This window comes from Eurypyga helias, unplaced genomic scaffold (assembly GCF_000690775.1).
Source record: "Eurypyga helias isolate BGI_N326 unplaced genomic scaffold, ASM69077v1 scaffold4954, whole genome shotgun sequence".
In the NCBI taxonomy this organism is placed as follows: domain Eukaryota; kingdom Metazoa; phylum Chordata; class Aves; order Eurypygiformes; family Eurypygidae; genus Eurypyga; species Eurypyga helias.
The window spans coordinates 56,873-76,368 of NW_010245546.1; the positions used below are offsets into that span (position 1 = coordinate 56,873).

At 44.4% G+C, this 19,496-nt stretch overlaps 1 protein-coding gene across 1 annotated transcript in view; it reads left to right on the top strand.

Annotated features, from left to right (window-relative positions):
- The window catches only part of SFMBT2 (Scm-like with four mbt domains 2), a 95,925-nt gene that overhangs the window by 44,237 nt on the left and 32,192 nt on the right, over window positions 1-19,496 (top strand). The window contains exons 6-9 of the mRNA XM_010150109.1: window positions 439-536; window positions 12,536-12,637; window positions 13,278-13,425; window positions 19,195-19,277. Coding sequence (XP_010148411.1) covers window positions 439-536; window positions 12,536-12,637; window positions 13,278-13,425; window positions 19,195-19,277 — 431 coding nt within the window. The remainder of the gene's footprint in view (window positions 1-438; window positions 537-12,535; window positions 12,638-13,277; window positions 13,426-19,194; window positions 19,278-19,496) is intronic.

The window sequence follows — 19,496 nt, forward strand, 5'->3', positions numbered from 1 at the left end:
ACACTTTCCTATGAAGAGAAGCCTTTGTAAAGATATTTGTGCCTTTGTTCAAATGTAACTAATATTGCCTGAAGACCTGAGGCTCCTCAAACTGGAAAACATCAGGTATTTTGAGAACTGAAAATCAAAGGAGAGTTTTTGTTATTTTCAAGTAATGAGATTCTTGTTTCTTTGGCAGAAAATGAAGGATGTGTATTTTTCTGGATGTTACTCCAGGATATAAAACACAATCTTCCTCAAATGTGCCCCTGGTAGTTGCTTTTGTGTTGAACTTATCCATGCTGTACAGCTTGGGATATACACACTGTTCATTTCACTTGTACTATCCATTTTTGTGACATAAGAACTTAAGTCTTTCAAAAATGTTTGATCCCCAAACAGTCACCTCCTGGTTTTGTTTTTGTTTTGTTTTGTTTTTTTCTGTTGACATCGCTTTAGATATCTATTCTCTGAAGACTATATCTGAGTGGAAATGCGCTCTGGAAAAATCCCTTAATGATGCAGCAAATTTTCCTCTTCCAATGGAAGTGTTCAAGGTAAAAGATGCACATCTTTTCTTCACTTACAGAACCCACAATGAATAAATACCGTGCAGTGTTTTGTTAAACTTTTATGTTAAACATATTTGTTAAACGTTTAATGTTAAACATGCAGCTTATGTTAAACTTTTGCAGGAAAAGCCGTTGCTCTAATACATCACTGTGAAAGGTCAAAAGTGAGATGTTTGTATAAAATGCAGTTTTATTTGCAGGCTTTCCATTCTGAGAACTGATTTCTTGCAGTGTTTTATAGGGGCTGAGGGTGATCAGCATTGATTTCTCCAACATTATTTTTAATGTGTCTTATTCTGTTAGAACTGTGCAAAGGCATCGAATACAACCATGAAAACGTAGGGCTATGAATATGAAAGTTTCCATCAACTAGCCAGCTTTCTGTGAGCCTTGCACCAAAATTTTCATCTGATCACAAGCCACAAGGGAGAAAAACCTACTTCGGGGACCTGTAGTGAAAATGAGAGATAATTTTGCTTCCACATCTTTTCCCCCCCACCCTCTCCCAACTCTGGTTTTTAGTAGTTAGAGATGTGCTTCAGCCCTGAGGCACCAGCTTTAATTTCCCATCCAAATCTGCACTGCTGTTAATCATGACGCTCAGATAATCCTGATTTCTAGCTGTGCTCGTCTGGTTTCTAACAGTTACATCCTTGCTGCAGTGCGACACGCAGCATGGCCGTGGGTGCGAGGGGATGCTTGGGGAGGTGTGTGCCCTGTCCCCAGTGCAGTCCCACTGTCACCTTTTCCTTGGGTACCTGGTGGACCATGGCACCCTCCTCATCACTGTCCCTGGCTCATCCAGCCTGGGGACCCTCTGGGTTCCTTCCCCTTGCACTGGGGCACCCCAAAACACCCATGGACTTGGAAGAAGGCACCCACTGTGCCCCGTCCTGGCTGGCATGCCGCAGAACCCTGGTGCCACCTTCATCTTTTCTGCAGGGAGGTGCTGGCAGCTTTCCGTGAGGAATCCAGGCTCCTCAACCAGCTGAGATTCACTCGAATTAGCCACATTAATTTGGGAATGCTTTGCTAATGACCCAGGCAGTGGCTCATTTGCTTGCAACGTGAAAGCTGTGCTAGGCTGTGAGAGGTGGGAAGATTTATGCGTTGGCTTTCGGCAGGAACGTGGGTTCGGGAAGCCCTGTGTTGTGATGGGGAGTGGCGTGCGGAGGGTTTTGATTCTCTGCCGTTTATTTCATGGAACGCTTCAATCCGCCAACTCCATTAAAGTTTGCATTTGCAGTTTCAAGATCAAAAATGCATTGTGTGGGGTAGGGATTTGATCACAATAGGGAATGCGTGATGTGTAAATTTTATTCCTGTCTGTATGAAAGAGTGAAGAATGTTTCCGATGAGGCTCATAAAACATACTTTTTTTTTCTTTTTTCCAAAGTTTATAACTAACAGCTGTTTTGCTGCCTCTTCTCAGCATGTCAGACTTATACCCGCTTATTTTAATTATTGCATGACGGTCATAAATTTAAATTCAGCAAATCCCAGTTGCTGTGCCATGCGGTTGGAGTTTGTCTTCTAATAGGAACATCTTTGCAACGTAAAACACTGGAATGCTTGAATGGCCCAAGAGGAGAGTTACTTTGGGGCAAACATGACAAAAATGGCAGGATTAGGTCAATAAGGCTTCTTTATTTGCAGTGTGAAAGCTGAGTGCAAGGGGAGCTGAATTCAGTGTCTGGTGTTATCTAAGCCCCTGGTTTTGGTGCTGGGAAGGCAGGAGGCCGAATAAATGATTTCTGTGTGAGCATCACTTTATTCTGCCCATTTAGGGGGAATCAACCTCATTTTGTGCCTCTTAATTAAGGAGAAAAATATGAGAGCTTATCCATGCCTGTGAGCATGTCTTCCTCTAGTAATGAATTAAACATGAGTTAAGGAAAGGCTTTAGGAGACTATATGAGAGTACACTTGTCTGATCTTACAAGATAAACCAATATTTATGTGTGGGACCTTCAAGGAGAATCCCAAATCCCAGCAAAATGTGTCAAATCCAAAGGTGTCTTTTTGAAAAATATTTAATTTTTAATTTTTTTGCAAAACCAGGACAGGAGTAATGTCTCTACATGGTGCCTGGGCTTCGTGCTGCTGTAACTGTCATGTGCTGCTTAATACCTTCATCAATGACACAGGCAGTGGGATCAAGAGCATCCTTAGCAAGACTGTAGATGACACCAAGCTGAGTGGTGTGGTTGACATGCCTGAGGGTTGGGATGCCATCCAGAGGGACCTGGACAAGTTTGGGAAGTGGATTTCAATAAGGCCAAGTGCAGGGTCCTGCACGTGGGTCGGGGCAGCCTCCCCTGTATCAATACCAGCTGAGGGATGTAGGGATTGAGAGCAACCCTGCTGAGAAGGACTTGGGGATACTGGGGGATGAAAAGCTGAACATGAGCCGGCAGTGTGCGCTGGCAGCCCAGAAAGCCAACCGTATCCTGGGCTGTATCCAGAGAAGTGTGGCCAGGGGAGCGAGGGAGGGGATTCTCCCCCTCTGCTCTGCTCTTGTGAGACCCCACCTGGAGTGCTGTGTCCAGCTCTGGGGTCCCCAGCATCAGAAGGACATGGACCTGTTGGAGTGAGTCCAGAGGAGGCCACAAAGATGATCAGAAGGCTGGAGCACCTCTCCTATGATGAAAGGCTGCAAGAATTGGGCTTGTTCAGCTTGGAGAAGAGAAGGCTCCAAGGAGACCTCATTGCAGCCTTCCGGTACCTGAAGGGGCTACAAGGAAGCTGGGGGGACTTTTTACAAGGGCCTGTAGTGACAGGACAAGGGGTAATGGATGTAAATTGAAAGTGGGTAGATGTAGATTAGATAATTCTTCGCTATGAGGGATGTTAAAGATGCTAAACAGCACTGGTCCAATATCAACCCCTGAAGAAGGCCGTTTGTCACTGGTCTCCACTTGGACATCAAGATGTTGACCTCAACTCCTTGAGTGTGACCATCCAGCCAATTCCTTACCCACCAAGCAGTCCATCTGTCAAATCCATGTCTCTCTAATTTAGAGACAAGGATGTTGTGCGGGACAGTGTCAAATGCTTTGCACAAGTCCAGGTAGATGATGTCAGTTGCTCTTCCATTATCCATCAGTGCTTTAACCCCATCATAGAACGCCACCAGATTTTTGAGGCATGATTTGCCATTAGTGAAGCCATGCTGGCTGTCACCAATCACCTCCTCATTCTCCATGTGTCTTAGCATAATTTACAGGAGGATCTGCTCCATGATCTTGCCAGGCACAGAGGTGAGGCTGGGTGGCCGGTAGTTCCCTGGATCCTCCTTTTTTCCCTTTTTAAAAATAGGGGTTATGTTCCCCTTTTCCGGTGAGGTTGCATGGATTTGTGCACCTTCAGTTTCCTTAGTTGGTCTTGAACCTGATCTTCTCCCACAGTGGGTGGTTCTCCGTTCTCCCAGTCCCTGCCTTTGCCTTCTGCAACTTGGGCAGCAAGCTGCCGGACCACATGAGCTGGTTGCAAAAATCAGGGAGAAGGCTGCAAACAGGATAGTTGTCGTCTTTTTTTTTTTTTTTCTGGTGCTATTTTACACTTGGCCATATGTTGAAAGTGTTTGTAAAATGCTTTAGGATCCTTTGAGAAGGAACGTGATGTTCAACTGCCAGAAAATGCTGCTATTATATAGCTACTAAACATAGTGTTTTGCAAACTGCACCTCCTGGAGTAAGTTTTTCTTCACAAAAGCTTTTTGCAACACATCCTCTATTTGTCACTCTGTTCTTTTCAGAAAACAAGTTGATCCTTAAAGAAAACTAAGTACAGACAAGATTTCCAAGGGTGTTTGAACAGTTTAGGAACACAGATGTGTCCTTTGCTGTTTCTGCTCTGATTTCTGATTTTCATTGCTGTAGGGATTCCCCTGCGCTTGGCTAGGTACTGGTCATAAAGAATGACTTAGGCTTCAGAGGACACCTGAGAAAATGGCCAGGGCTTTGGGTATGAATAAGGGTGGTCAGACTGTTATCAGGGCCTGATGTGAAGGGTGACAATTTCAGCAGTTTGTTTCAGTTTGCTGGCATTTCTGGTGCTATCTAAGAGTTAGCCTTGCCTCAGGAAGCTGGACTCCAAACACAGCGCCTGCTAGCCCTGACATGTATGAATACATGCATTTTTTAAAGTTAAAGCCCTGTAGCTTGGGTAAGATGAATGCTGGACACAGATTATGGGATTTAGTTGCCTAGAGAGCAGCATACAATGTCCTGGGGATTTTAGCTGACATCCCACTATGGTCTTCCTGGTCTCCTGTGCTATATTTATGGGTCCCATGTGAATGTTGTGGAACCCTGCATGTCTTTCAGCTTACCCCAGGCACCTCTATTTGGATAGCCAAATCCTACCTAGGATTTGGGATGCTCATCATCTGTCCATCGATATTGCATGTGGGCATCCCATTCCCTCTGATTGCTCTAAAGTGAGTCCTGATGACTGGCTTGGATGGAGCTGTTACCAGCCAGACCCATAACCCAATCAATCTCTGTTAAACTGCATGAAGAGCACAGACAGGTAGAAGGGAGAGGTGTTAGGTCTAAGACTGGTGGCAATTCCTGATTCATGGCCTTTGGTCCCGTTCCTCTTGTCTCCACCCTCTGGTCCTCCTGTCCTAAAGACATGGTTGTTTTTTCCAGCTCAAAATTGTCCTCCCTCTGGCAAAAAAAGCTCTACACTATACTCAGCCCAGTGTGCACCTATTTCTAACTGGAGCTTTTGGATGTTTCGTGTAATCAGTAATAGTATTAGTTAATTGTAAGACTAATGGCATAGAAGGAATCACTTGGCACAAATCTCTCCTAAGGAGAGTAATGGAGGGGCACCCTGAAATTCAAGACAGACTGAGTTCTAGTGCTACACTCAGAAGTATGAACACTAATATTAAACAGGACTCCTGAGTTTCCATCAGATGAATTCTGCATTTTAATTATAAGAGTGAGATGGACTATTTCTTCAAGATGTTGATTTTTTTTTTTCCTTTTAAAAAAAGGAAGACAACATGTCCCAGAAGTTAACAAACCTTTGGGGTTTGCTTTAGGGTGTTTTCTTCCATGATTTAGTATCCTGGAGGATTTTAGGTGTAAGGGAGAAACCTAAGGGTTATTTTATTTTCAGAGACAATCCTGACCTGAGTGGATAAATAGACTTGAAGTCCAACAGGGTTTTTCTGTCCTCAGCCCCACTAATAGATGGGCACGTGCTGATGCAGTAACTTGAAAACAGACATGCTTTTGGTTTCACTTGGAAGCCAAATCCTAATATAAGCAATACCCAGCCCCTTCATGCACTGGTGGCTTGGCTGGCCCTCGTTGTGCACGCTGTGCTTTAATAACCCGCGAGTCGCCATGTTGTTTACAGGCTGCCAGATTATTTATACTCCATCTGTTCTTTCCCGTCCATAGCGCTCGCCAGCCCTTCTCCCTGACTGCTATTTGCCTGGCTGGGAGACATGCATGGCCCAATCCCTCTGTTGTTCAGCTGCCTTTTGACCCACTCCTGGCTCAGCTCATTAAAGCCATTTATCTTTGTAGGACCTAATGACTGTCATTAGGAGTATACTGCCAAGGTCTTACAAACATAACTGCCTTCTTGGCTCTTGGGAGCAAGGGTATGTCCGACATCAAAGGTGTCACTCAGGTGAGATGAAGTCTGGTGGTACCTCAGTGGACCAGAGAGAAGTTTTAACCTTGCTACAGCTCCCTCCAGACCATCGGCTTTGCCAAGGAAGAGTGTGGGGAGAGCAGTCCAAGGAGGTGAATGAAGCCAAGCCTTGTCTTGGATGCCCCAAGGGTCTGTTTGGCAGCACTGTATGAAAGTCAGAGTTGGAAGAGAAATTCCAGAGACAGTTCAAGCAAAGCAGATGGAGTGAGTGGGAACCAGGTCCTTTACCCTTCCTCGTCCCTCTGGCTGTGTGTTTAGCATGTGTGTTTGCCTTTCTCCATTATGTGCCAGGGGTCTCTCAGGGTGGGGGGCGATTAGAAAAAGGACCTGATCCAGTTTACTTCTATACCCAGGCTTGGTGTCGTGGTGTTTGCACGTGATGGCCTGGGCTCTTGCCTTCTGCATCCTTGGGCATGGCAAGGTTTTCCTCTGAGAGGGGCTGGTGTGCACCTACAGCCAGAGTATGCTCCCGTGCAGGGGGTGGGGGATACCTAAAAGGCATCCGTCTAAAAATGGATCTAAAGATGGATGATTTTTCTCAAAGAAAGCAAAAGCCAGCTCTAGTCCATAGCTGTTTTGCAGGGTGGTTGCAGCCTACAGTGAACACTGGTCTTGTTCTGATCCTCAAACAAATTCCCATTGATTTCTGTATAGCGATCCCTGCCGTGACATTATCGAGGGCAGACTCAATCCAAACTAATGCCTGTGAGGACTCAGTCCATCTTCATAGTTGAGTTAACTTACTGAGAGGTGTGAAAACAGACACTGATGGTTTCACTTTGAGCACTCAAGTTGGTGTTCCTGCCTATGTTTTCCTTTCCACTTGACTTTCCCACCTGTGAAATGGGACCCATGTGTGTGACAGAACACGGATTCGTTAGTGAAGGCTTCTGGAGTGATGTGGCAGTCCCAAATGCTGCGAGATGTTAAAAACCCCAACAGCAAACAAACACAACCGCCCCCCGAGTGGATGCGTATCTGTCTCTTTTACCTCTGCTGCCCGTGCTTCCACCGCCCCGGCAAATCAAAGCAGGCGCTGCGTAGGAGGGGATCTTTGCCCTAATGCCATCTGCAGCGGGCTGAGCCATACGGAGAAGGTGTATTTGGATTTAGACCGGCTACTCTGCAATGTTGCTGTTTCTATGGTAACTATTTTTTATTCAACAGAGGAGCTTAAAATCTGTAGGGCTAAATTTGATCCTAGGCAGAAGCATCTGCAGTTTTTTAAGGGGCTCATCCATAGGTGCAGTTTGTAGCCGGCTTTCGTGGCTTAAGGGTCACAGTATCCCTAAAGCCTCCCTCCCGGCACCCTTTCCTCTTCATCCCACCCCACATCTCTACATTTTGGTCCTCCCATGTCTGCGCTTGTCAAACCGAGGGACAATTTGCTTGTGTTTTGTCTTACCAAGGGATTTTTGTCTCCCTGCAGAAAGTGTGTCTTTAGGGAAAATTGCTCCGTGTTTAGCAAAGGAAATTGATGAATCACAAACAAGACTGATTCATCTGCAAATAATGCAGAGGATTGTATTTGGGAGAGTTTCTTTATTGTTTTTCTTTTCCTCAATTAAAAAACAAATGCCAGATTCCTGTAGAGGCAGTTTAACCACTGCTATTACTGTGTTTGTGGCTGGTTACCACACATGAGCTTTGTGATTAAAATTAGGCCATTAGAAGCAGCCAGTTTCTTGGAGAATTAGAGAAAACACTGGGGGAAGCGATTTCTTTGAAAACAAAAACTGAATAAAATAATATGTTTCCAATCATACCAGATGGGGCCCACTTCTTCTGTGTCTTTTAGTAGGGTAAACCAGGAGAGATGTGACTGCAGGCAATAGCATTTCACACTGTTAGGGTTGGTGAGGATTAAAGGAGGCTGGGGTCAATCATTTGTTAAGTGTTTAGTGCTTCTAATCAGCCTCTCAACTTTGCAACATTTCAGCATTCTGAATTTTGCACGAAGTTGCAGTCTTGTAATTGGTGTGAATCTGACTCTTCTGGACCAAAAGAGCACTGACTTCTAGGGTATTTGGAAATCAGAGTTCAAATTAGAGCCTTTTCCTCTTATCTATACACTGTGTAAGCTTCTGGGTTTAAAATGAGATGATTCCAGTGTTCTGTCTTGAGTGTAATGGACTGAAAATGAGCATTTCACGATCTGAAGGCGATGGCCTTCCTTGGGTTTGTGGACCCAGCTAGAGCAACCAGCCCACAGTACGGCTTCCCTGAATGTCATGGGCAAAAGCAGCTTAGCCACGTCCCTCTGCTCTATCTGCATTACCCAGTGCACTGTAAAATCTTCCGAGCTCTACCCTTCGGTGGCCAGAACGCTGCTGTGACACAGAGAAATTTGAGTTTATTTACACTTAAATGACATTTGTTGAGTAGAAACACTCAGAAGCCAGATTTAGCCTGGTATTTAGGCACCAGAAGGGGCAAGTGACTGTGATGATTTTGAAGTATATCTTTTCGAGTTCAAGACCTAAAGCAAATGCTTAGTGACTTTGTTACTAGGACTTAAGCATGTTGCCTACACGGGTACATCCCTAAAGCCTGTCTGCATCCATAAGAATCTGCATACTTTCGGAAATCGGTTTGTGGATCTCTTTTGGAATAACGTTTAGGCTCCCCGGTCACCTGACATTTTTGAAACCTGCACTGCTAGTGGCTCGTTAGCTGTGAAGGAGAAAATTAGGCAACTATCTTAGTAACTGAAGAAGAGGGTTGGGAACTGGGAGCCATGTTCTCCTTCCAGCACCGTTACTGACTCGTTTGACCTTCAGACGTTCCAGCTTTCAGCCCCGCAGGTGATGCTGGTTGCAGTGAGCTGTTGCAAAGCCCATCAGTGTTTTTGCAGGAGGGTTGCAGAAACACACGTCGTACGAAGATGGGGATAATGATGCAGATGCGTATCGAAGTGGTGCTGTCTTTCAGGTGGCCTGGAGGGTTGCAGCCTGCGCACGCTGGCAAATTTGCAAGTACATACTGCCCTGAAACAGTGAGTGTGGGGCTGAGTTTAATTGCTTCTTGGGGTTTGTAGTAAGACCTCTGACAGCCCTGGCTTTTGCCAGCGGGTTTGGGCTGTAAGTGACAGACGTTCAGTGGAGGGTTATGCAATTTTCCATTCATTACCCGTGAGTGCCGTCACAGCCTGTAATCCATCATGTTAGAGATTGTGACCCTTTGAATGAGTGACTGTGGCGCTTGTACCACGTTAATTCATTGTATTTTCCATCGCGTGATTTTTCACTTTTCTGTAAGGGACTCTTCTGCATTCTTGTGGATTCTCGATCCAGCTTACTTAACTGCTTCCCAGCAGTCAGGGTATTTCCATTGCCTACGCCAGGCTTGTGAACCCCAGGACAGGCAATCTGCTGGTGTAAATCTGTGTGGGCAGTGGGGCTGCTCCTGGGAAGCATTCACTGCCAGTAGGAGTAAAAATTCACTGTGCACGAGGCTATAAAACGTTCCAACTGGTCAAAAATATTCTGTCTATTCATCATCTTTTCCAAAAAAGCCTCACTCGGAGGTTGCTAGAAAATAGTGGCTGGTGACATCCTCGTAGGTGGCTTTGAACACTGTGAAATAGTGGTAGAGTGTTGAATTCTGCCACCCATAATAATTTCAGACATTTCTTTTGCTCAGCTGCAGAGCCTGGTGGGGACCAGGGGAAAGTCTCACCCCTTCAGTTCTCTTCTTGTAGCTGCTTTTATTAAACAGGCATCTTTCCTGTCAATGTGAATAGAGGGAGGAGAGAGCAGTTCATTATCCAGTGTATCACTTTGAGTCTAATACTAATTAAAAGCTTTGCCTTCACTTCTGTGGAACCTTTTCTTAGAAATTATGTAAATTAATTGGAGTTTTGAAGAGGACCATATGCCAAATCCTGAGTAATTCCCTGCTGGCTGTGGCAACTCCAGCACTGGAACCAGAGAATGACATCAGGATCTTTTTTTTTTTCCTTTTGTGGCTGCAAAAATCTAAGGCTGCCTCGGTAAATTTTGATGCCTCTCTTCAGCAAATATATGAGAGAGATCAAATAGCCGGACCCTGACCATTTGCCAGAGAGGTACGATACAAAGGCTTTTTCTCCATGAAAGCTTTTCCATCTCAAAAATGACATTTAACACAGACAAGCTTTTTACTTCCACAGCCCTTCTCCAAACAAATGTACATTCAAGGATTTTGACCCTCAAAAGGGAGACGTACCCGAGATCCCATGAACTCCCCTTGCAAGTTCGCTCTTGCTATTAATTTAATGGGGAAGATATTTACATGCTACACTGCATGAAAAGGGAAATTTGATCCGAAGGTGCATAGTCTGTGGAGAAAAAGGGATATGCTTTTGAAGTAAAATAGCTTTAAATGTTACTAGCTTTTTTTCACCCTACCTGATTATTTTTTTTCCCTTTGAAAAAGACCAAAACAAATAGAAGGAGAAGAACTGAAGATGATGAGTCAAATAAAAATGAGAAGCAATACGGTTTGGTCTTGATATATTTTAGTCTCAATCAAAAAATCACTTAAAAAGTTGATGAAACTACTTGATGTTTAAAGATAAACATGATTCAGTACTTTGGTGGATCTTGGCTTATTATGTGTTGGAGCTGGATGCGAGTGCGAATTGAATCAGGGAACTTTTGATGGGAAGATGCTGCAGTGTAAACTTGCTGCCAGATGTACATTTTGCAAAGTTGCCTTTGCTTTACAACCTCACCCAAAGGATTAAGAGATGCCGGGTGTGGATCCTCATGCACGAGTAGACAGCCCTCCTACTTTTTGCCTTTGGACATCTGAAGTTTAGTGCTGGTGAGGTCTGATTTTTGCACCCATCGTCTTTTCCCAGCTAAAGCTTTTTCAGTATTAAAGGTGGCAGTTTTTGATAACCTGTCCATCTGATGCATCCCTGGTACTAGGCAACCTCTGTACACAAGGAGCCAGATTCTCTTCCCTGGTTCAGACTTTAAAGAAATGAAACATTCTCTGTGTAAAGCTGCTAGAAATGGGTCTCCTATCTCTGGGGCTTTAGGGGTACGGAAGCAACTGCCAGCAAGCGCAAGTATGACTGATGGTTATGCTGCACTGCAGGATGCCCAGACTCCTGAGTGGCTGCTCCTTCCTCAGTCATTAGTTCACTGGGCTTTGGGCCATTATTGCTAAATCTTCCTCAGTTTCCCCATCGGTATATACTTCTCCTGCTATGAGGCTAAATCCATTATGAATTTTTTAGACTGCTTTTTCGTTCATAAAAGGCCCTGTAACATTGTGGGTTGGTAAGATGACAACAAAAATTCATTTAGCCATGGTTGGAGCTTCTAAAAATCCTGATTCTCTAATAGCAGTAGGAATGTAAGATCCCAAAATAGAAGTTATTAAGTTTACAAGTGAAGACAGTTCTTGGGAAAAGAAAGCACAATGACATACAAGTTTGGATCAATAGAAAATCATTTCAGAACAGGAATACAACATGAGCAGTAGATGGAATGACATTACTAACTACTTATTAGATAGCAAGCGTTACGCATGTATTGTGGAGTCATCTGTATGTGTGTGTTAAATATAACATTATCTCCTTTTAGGCTTGTATTGGTTAATGCACAGATGGTTTAGAAATACTGTAGGACATTTTTTGTTGAATGAACACAAAACATGATCGTTACTCTGGAATTAGGATGCCAGCTTGTACACCTATTAGACAGGGATCATGAGGGATGGAGTAATTTGATGGATGTTAAAAAAAAAAAAAAATGAGTGGCCAGTAATTTGATGGATGAAATAAATGAGTGGCCGGTCAGGGAGTTGAACCTGGGTTGCCTCTTGAGTTTTGGGACTGCATCCTGCTGCCGTCCCCAACGTGGCTGTGTGGAACACGGTGCAGCCAGATTTGATCCCAGACGCAAGTGTTGTGGTGGACTTGTACTTGAACACAGCTGCGTGTTTTCCCACCGACATGTGCTCTTGTTGCTTACATTTGGGGTCCGAGTTCATTGTCTGGGCCTTAGTCCACCTTTAGTCTCCTGGTTGGAGAAAAGACTTTCCCATCTGGCAGCACATGGAAACCATCCCAGATACTTACTTTGGTGCCCTGCGGGAGCTGGACATCCATCAGGGTAAATCAGGGCCATCCTGAGCTGTGTGTATCCATAGGACCAGGACCACCAAGTTGGAGCTGGAAGTTAAACTGACGATCAGCTAAGTGACAAACCCGCCCATGGACACATTTCAAGTAGATCTTCAGATGTCTCACCCCCTCCTTGGTCGGCGGTGCTGACCCTCTGTGTCTTCCTCTTCCCCATCTCTTCCCGTAGGACCATGCTGATTTGCGAAACCACTTCTTTAGTGTGGGGATGAAGCTGGAGGCAGTGAATGTGAGGGAGCCGTTTCATCTCTGTCCTGCATCAGTGAGCAAGGTGAGCTCCCAGAAAGGAAGGTTGCAAAGAGCCTGATTAGGGACCTGTTACTGGTTTCCACCACATTTAGGAGAACTCAAGAGTGGTACTTCATTGGCTGGAGAACACACTATAATAAATATGTTTAAAATCCATGGATGATCCTAATTAATGAATTGTTATTTTCCCACAAACATCACTGGCTGTCTATATGCTAATCCAATGGGGATGAGCATGTCCATCTACCACTTCTGTGCAAAACTAAAGGGAACCCACTTTTATATGTGTCTCCTTGCACATCTGGGAAACCTTTTGAAATAAAACAGCTGCATGGAGGTAGTAGCTGGATGTTTAATCGACATTCTCAAATGTGAAAGAGAGGAAGGCTGCAGGGTTTCCAGGATCGTCTCAAGTCCCTGCTCAGCTATGGATACACTGAGTGACCCTGAACCCCAGAACTTTCTGTTGCCTCAGTTTACCCATCTCTAAAACTCAAGCTTTGATCTCTTTGGTAGAAAGACTTTGATGAAAACTGTTGGGTGAGAGTGGGTTATTTTCAGGAGTAGTTTGATTCCAAGGCCTGCTGTTTCACCTTTCCACGTTACCTAATGTTACAGCAAATTTAACTTCTGACTTTTTTTTCTTCTTTTTCACCCCTCAGGTTTTTAACAATCATTATTTACAAGTGACCATTGATGACTTGAGACCTGAACCCAGCAAAATCTCAATGCTTTGCCATGCGGATTCCTTAGGGATCTTGCCAGTACAGTGGTGCCTTAAAAACGGAGTCAATCTCACACCTCCCAAGGGTTTGTATTCCATCATGGTGATTTGCGGGTTTCCTCTGAAAGAAGTTTGCTTGATATAAAATCATAGAATCATAGAATGGTTAGGGTTGGAAGAGACCTTAAAGACCATCCAGTTCCAACCCCCCTGCCATGGGCAGGGACACCTTCCACTAGACCAGGTTGCTCCAAGACTCATCGTCTTTAAAACCATGATGCTGTTTGCTGCAGAGCATCACCCTAAGTATCTTGAGCCAAAGTAGCTTTTGACTCACTGGGGCTTTTCTGGCTCATACCATCCCATGAACATCTTTGCAAATGTGTCTCATTGGTGGATTGATATCTGTGAACTTTGTAGTCTGGAAGCAAACTTCACCAAAGTCTAGTGAATTCCTGTAAAATACATCTTGGCGATGCTTCATGTGTGTGGAGAGCAAAAGGAGCATTAAAAGTTGTATCATACTAGAGGCAAACCAGGCATCCACATGGGTACAATGCTCAGCCCACAAAGTTACTAGATCTAAATGTCTTCTGTACTGAAATCACCTTGTGCACCACCACCTAAACTCATAGTTGCCTGCCCAGGAGCATGTAGGCATTTCTTTAGCTGTCTCAGAAAATCCCAGGCGAGGGCAAATTGTGAGCAGCATTCAGGTCAGAACCAGGAGAAACAGCCTCCAACTGTGCTATTTCCCAGCTTCATAGCAGTGCAGTTAATTACTTGCAATTTCAGACAACCACCTGCAGTGCCCTAGCAATATTTCTTTGCTTGCAAAATGTGTTGGTTCTCTGGAATTCTAGATTTTTGAAGCTGCCTGGGATGTTGACCCTTTGCCAAAACTTGGTGTTGCTTGGAAGAAAAAGAAATGCCTCAAATAAAAATAAAAATAAATAATTAAAAAATCCCACTAAGTTTTGCACGTGCAGATTTGTCTTAATTTTGGAAAAAGTATGCTTCTGCCAAACCCAGGGAAGCGAAGGGTTATTCTGTACCAGATTCAGAGTCCTCTTATGTGTGTCCAGAGAGTCTTTTCAGCACGTGTAATTTGAAATTCCCACCAAAGTCCTGGAGTCCTGTGGTTGCAGCTGCATCCATGTTTACTCTTGCTTTTACTGAAATAAATGTGCTGGATGCTTTAGTTCTCTCCTGCTTAAATCCAGGTGTAATGATAATGCCTGTGTAACTCCTCACTGATATTGCCCAGAAAAGTTGCTAAAAATTAAAATAAATGGAATGTTTTGTTTTTCCCACCCCAAATTCACATGCAGCTTCTCCCATGCCAGCTAATTAACTAAAGTAGACCATAGGCCAGACATTTCTCTTTACAGGGTCATGGCCTAATAGTTTCCAGTCTGTGCTGGTACAAAGCCTGTCTGAGATAGTGTTTTACAGGTCAAGTGCATGCCAACTCTCTTTTAGATGCCGGCATTTATACGAGTGGCTGAAGCATCTGATACATGGATATTTCTCAGCTTGGCCAGTGAAATCTAAGGGGCAAGTAGGTATCTGGTGTGATATCTGGTGATTGGGGTCCATCTGGGCTCCTGAGAAAGTGTAGGAAGTCTCTCTTCATTCCCTTAATGAGAATAATGTTTTCTTTCTGCTATCAGATCAGAAATCCTGGAGGGAATAAAACAAGTAGCAGACAGATGCGTGCTATATATCGCTGTATTTCTTAGACTGTGTATGAGGGCTGCATGCCCAAACTGCATCTTTGCATCTTGGGTGTCAAAAACCTCTTCCATCGGCAGACACGTTCTTTGAGTCACTAAAATGTAATCAGACATTGGAACAATTTCTTAAAAAAAACCCAACAGCAAAGGACAAAAAACATAAACTACCAAAAGAGAAAGCAGAGGGAAAGTAAAAGGCATCCAAACCCCCATTGAGGGAACCAGTCTTCTGTGAGCAGAGCAGTATCAGCTTTGGGTAAAGAAATAACTGGGACTGATATGAGAGGACTGGAATGTTGTGAAAGTGAGGAAGGCTGTGGTGTGAGCTGGCTGCTGATGAAAAGATCTCCAGAAGGAGGAGGGATTCTCACAATTTCCAGCCAAGTCACTGGACAGCTCTACTTGCCCTCAGGTGTCCCTAGTTGCCCCTTCTTGCACACAGATTTGACCAGCCTCCTGCTTCCCCAGTGCTCACACATTCCCAACCACCATCGTAGAATCACAGAATGGTTTGGGTTGGAAGGGACCTTAAAGATCATCTAGTCCCACCCCCCCTGCCATGGGCAGGGACACCTTCCACTAGACCAGGTGGCTCAAAGCCTCATCCAGCCTGGCCCTGAACACTTCCAGGGATGGGGCATCCACAGCCTCTCTGGGCTTCCTGTCCCAGTGCTTCACTGGCCTCTCTGGGAAGCATTTCTTCCTGATATCCAATCTAAACCTCCCTGATTTCAATTTAAACTCATTACCCCTTGTCCTGTCACTACAGGCCCTTGTAAAAAGTCCCCCCCAGCTTCGTTGTAGCCCCTTCAGGTACTGGAAGGCTGCAATAAGGTCTCCCTGGAGCCTTCTCCAGGCTGAACAAGCCCAACTCTCTCAGCCGGTCCCCATAGCAGAGGGGCTCCAGCCCTCTGATCGCCCTTAACAGAGACTGTGTTGGCAGTATTTAGTGTTGCCCAAATGGCTCTCCCTGCTGAAGTTCCCAAGCATCAAAAGGTAACAATGTAAAAGTCCTTTTTCTTTTAGTGAAGTGTTTCTTTGCTAAATTATATTTCTTTGCTTGGGTTTATTTGTTTAATTTGTTGTTGACACGGAAGTTTTCTGATTTTAAAAATAACTGATTTTATTTAATCAGAACAGTATGCTCATGTTGGGGTATTTGGGTTCATAGTCCTTTATTTCTCTGATATCCTTCCTCTCACCTTTTTGCCTATCAGGCCTTTGTTGAAGCCAAACATACAGTAGATGAGTCATGAACAGGAGGTGCAAACATTTGCTACTAGAAATAGAGAGTGGTATTTTCCTGTACAGTGCCAAAAATGAATACCCATTTACTACTGCTATATAAGCATTGAACAAGTGCTGTTTATATTTATTAGAGCTGGATTTATAGACCACTTCCCTTTAGAGTAACAACCATTGTTCCTTTTTATGAGCTGTTAAGAGGGGGGAAAAACATTTCAGTAGCACTCCTAGTTGTAAGGCTTACTAAGGAAATGCCACTTCCAAAACCTGCAATACATTTGTATTGTTGTATTTGTTTCTGATTAGGCTGCTGGGCTCTTCCATGCTGAGAGCTGAGATAGCAAACACAGGTTTTACGTGTTTGAGGAGTGGCTGTTGAATTGAGTTGAAGCAAGCCAAGCTTTGAATGTTATTACTTGGTCTGAGTCTTAAAGGAAAACAGTATGTGAATGCCATGTGCTAATGGAGGTACTAGGTACATGATACCTCCCCATGGGCTAAGGGAGGTAGCTTGTATCATGATGCCCCATGAAAAGGCCATATACAGGTGCACGCTTGTTTGAAGCCAATTCCTGGGTATGCTCCTCTTGGAGTCATCCTCATTGAGCTGCTGATGTGAGTTATGGCAAACTCTGTAAGTGCTCTCCCAGGTTCATTCCAGCTGAAGTCTACAGCAAAAGGTCTTCCAGCGATTTCAGTTGTGCAGGGCCAAGCCCACAGGTGGTTGTGCGGTGACAACACGGTCAGGTTTTTATACCACGCCGAAACCTTGTCAATGCGCCTTTTCCATCCACTCTGCCAAGATTTTGGGTAGCTTGCAATTAAGATTCCAAACCTGTCCATGAGGGGTTTAAATCAGAGATGAGCGAACCTGCAGGGTGTGGGCAGGTTTTTGGGTCCCTGAAGGTAACGTGCTCTGGCAGCTGGGGTGGACCACAGGTGATTTGATATAGACAACTGTGCTGTGATTGTCCCCACCTGAGCCCATCATCTACACCCATCCATTCTTCTGGAGTAATTGGAGAGAGGAACTTTCACAGGGCAATTCTGCTCCTTCTGCAGGAGGGCAGACCGATCGCTCTAGATCTGCCTGTTTCTCCGTTGACTCTTTAGGGAACCTAGGGTGACAGGCACAGCGATAGGCATCTTCACTATGAACATCCGTATGCAATCAGGTGAATCCCCTTCTGACATGATGTGCACTTCTCCTGTTTTCCATTTTGTTTTATGGAGCTGAAAAGTATCTGGCAAATGAATAACTGGACAGAAGAAAAGGAGATTGAGAAGAAGTGGGAGGAAAATGCTGTTGCAGAAATTTGTTATTAAAAAACAATGCAATAATTCTTTTTTATATGAAAAATGTACATTCTCTATAAGTAATTGCCCTTTTTTTACTTGCCTGTGTGTGTTTATTTCTAGCTTTCCAGTTAATATGCACTTCCATGCCCCAGAGAGACAGGCATCTTAGCTCAAGGCTTTATCTCATTAATTTGTTTGTCATATATGCAATCATTAAGATTAGGACTTCATCTTATCTCACATACTTGCATCTTAGCAGGATGCTTGGGAGTTTATTTTTAAAATTTTTACCTTGAATTTGGATCAGGGTGACTTACCGGGGACTCCATTCAGTATTCCAGTCCTTTCTTGCCTACAAAAAATTTCAGTTTTCATTGTCATAAATGATTCATTCCCATCTGATCCTGAGTATCCCTTTTTTGACTATCAATGAAAAAGGCATTAAGGGATGTTCTGTGAAATAAGACTAAGCTGAGATGCTGGGCGGGGAGATTGAGGGGAGAATTTGGCCTTTAGGTGGCTCCTGAAACTTTACAGTGTGAGTAGTTCTGCAGTAATGTTAATAGAGTATCGGCAGTGTCATCACAGGGCCCTGGGCAGGATTAGCACTCGCTGGTTTCAAGCACTGTAAAAATATAGATTAAGAGGCAGACAAGAAATTCTAGAAAAAGCAAATTAAAAACAAACAAAAACCACCCCCTCTGTCCCAAGAGTTTTTTGCCTAAATAGCCAGGTAAGAAGAATGGATGAATCATAGAATCACAGAACGGTTTGGTTTGGAAGGGACCTTAAGGATCATCTAGTTCCAACCGCCCTGCCCTGGGCAGAGGTCTGTTTTGTCTCTCAGTGATGGCACTGAGAGATGCTCATATAAATCAGTGTTTCTTCCCTGTTTTCCTAGAAGCAGAAGCTGAAGGGATCATGTAATTGCAGCAACTTTAGTCTGGAAAATCTACATTCATTTTCCTGCTCTGCCCCAGATTTCTATACAGCCTTGGATAACATGCTTGCTATGATAGGATTCAGCTCATGTACACTGTCATGGAGTGTAAATCCATATTAATGAAAGAGGAGCATTTATCTCATGCTTCAACAGAAAGGATGGATCAGCTTCTGATTGTGCTGGTCCTCTGTCCACTGCTGAAGGACCCTTGATGTCCAGCTACATAATCCCATCTTTGAGACAGCTAAAGGAAGGAGAAAGAAGTCCGTGACCAGCCCCACCTGGAAATTGTGGACAGTAGCACTTCTCAGTAGTTACGGGTTTATTAAAGCCTGGGAGATGCTCACAGGAAAGGGAAAATAGGGAAAAAAATACGATTTATTACTTTTTAACACAGACCTGGAGTTTTCAAAGCAAAGTGCAGAAGGTGTGTGAGTGGGGGGCTGGAGGAGCATTGGCATTGGCTCTCGTGGTGTATGGACAGGGATCCAGAGAGCTTTCCTGCTGGTGCTGCACACAGAGGCAGGATGGGGTGCCAAAACACAAATGGTCGTCTGCCTGGGGCCCATTTTGTGCTCACTGTCTGGTGTGAAGTGGTGGCTGATGGCGCTTTCTGTTCTGCCATCCTGCAGGTTACTCTGGCCAGGACTTCGACTGGGCAGACTACCAGAAGCAGTGTGGAGCGGAGGCAGCGCCTCACCTGTGCTTCAGAAACGTAAGTTCTCTTTGTGGCGTTGCGTCGCTCATGTCGATCCATGGGCAGCAGAATAGCTTGCACAGCAAAGCTGCAGCGAGGTTTTGGGAGGCTCCCCCAGGCAACCATGAGCCTGTCTTAGGAAGGAAGCTGGAGAAGTGTTTCAGGTCTCCATCCCCAAAAGAGAAAAATGTTACCTTACTCTTGTCTTCATCTGATTCATTTCGATCTCCTCTCAGA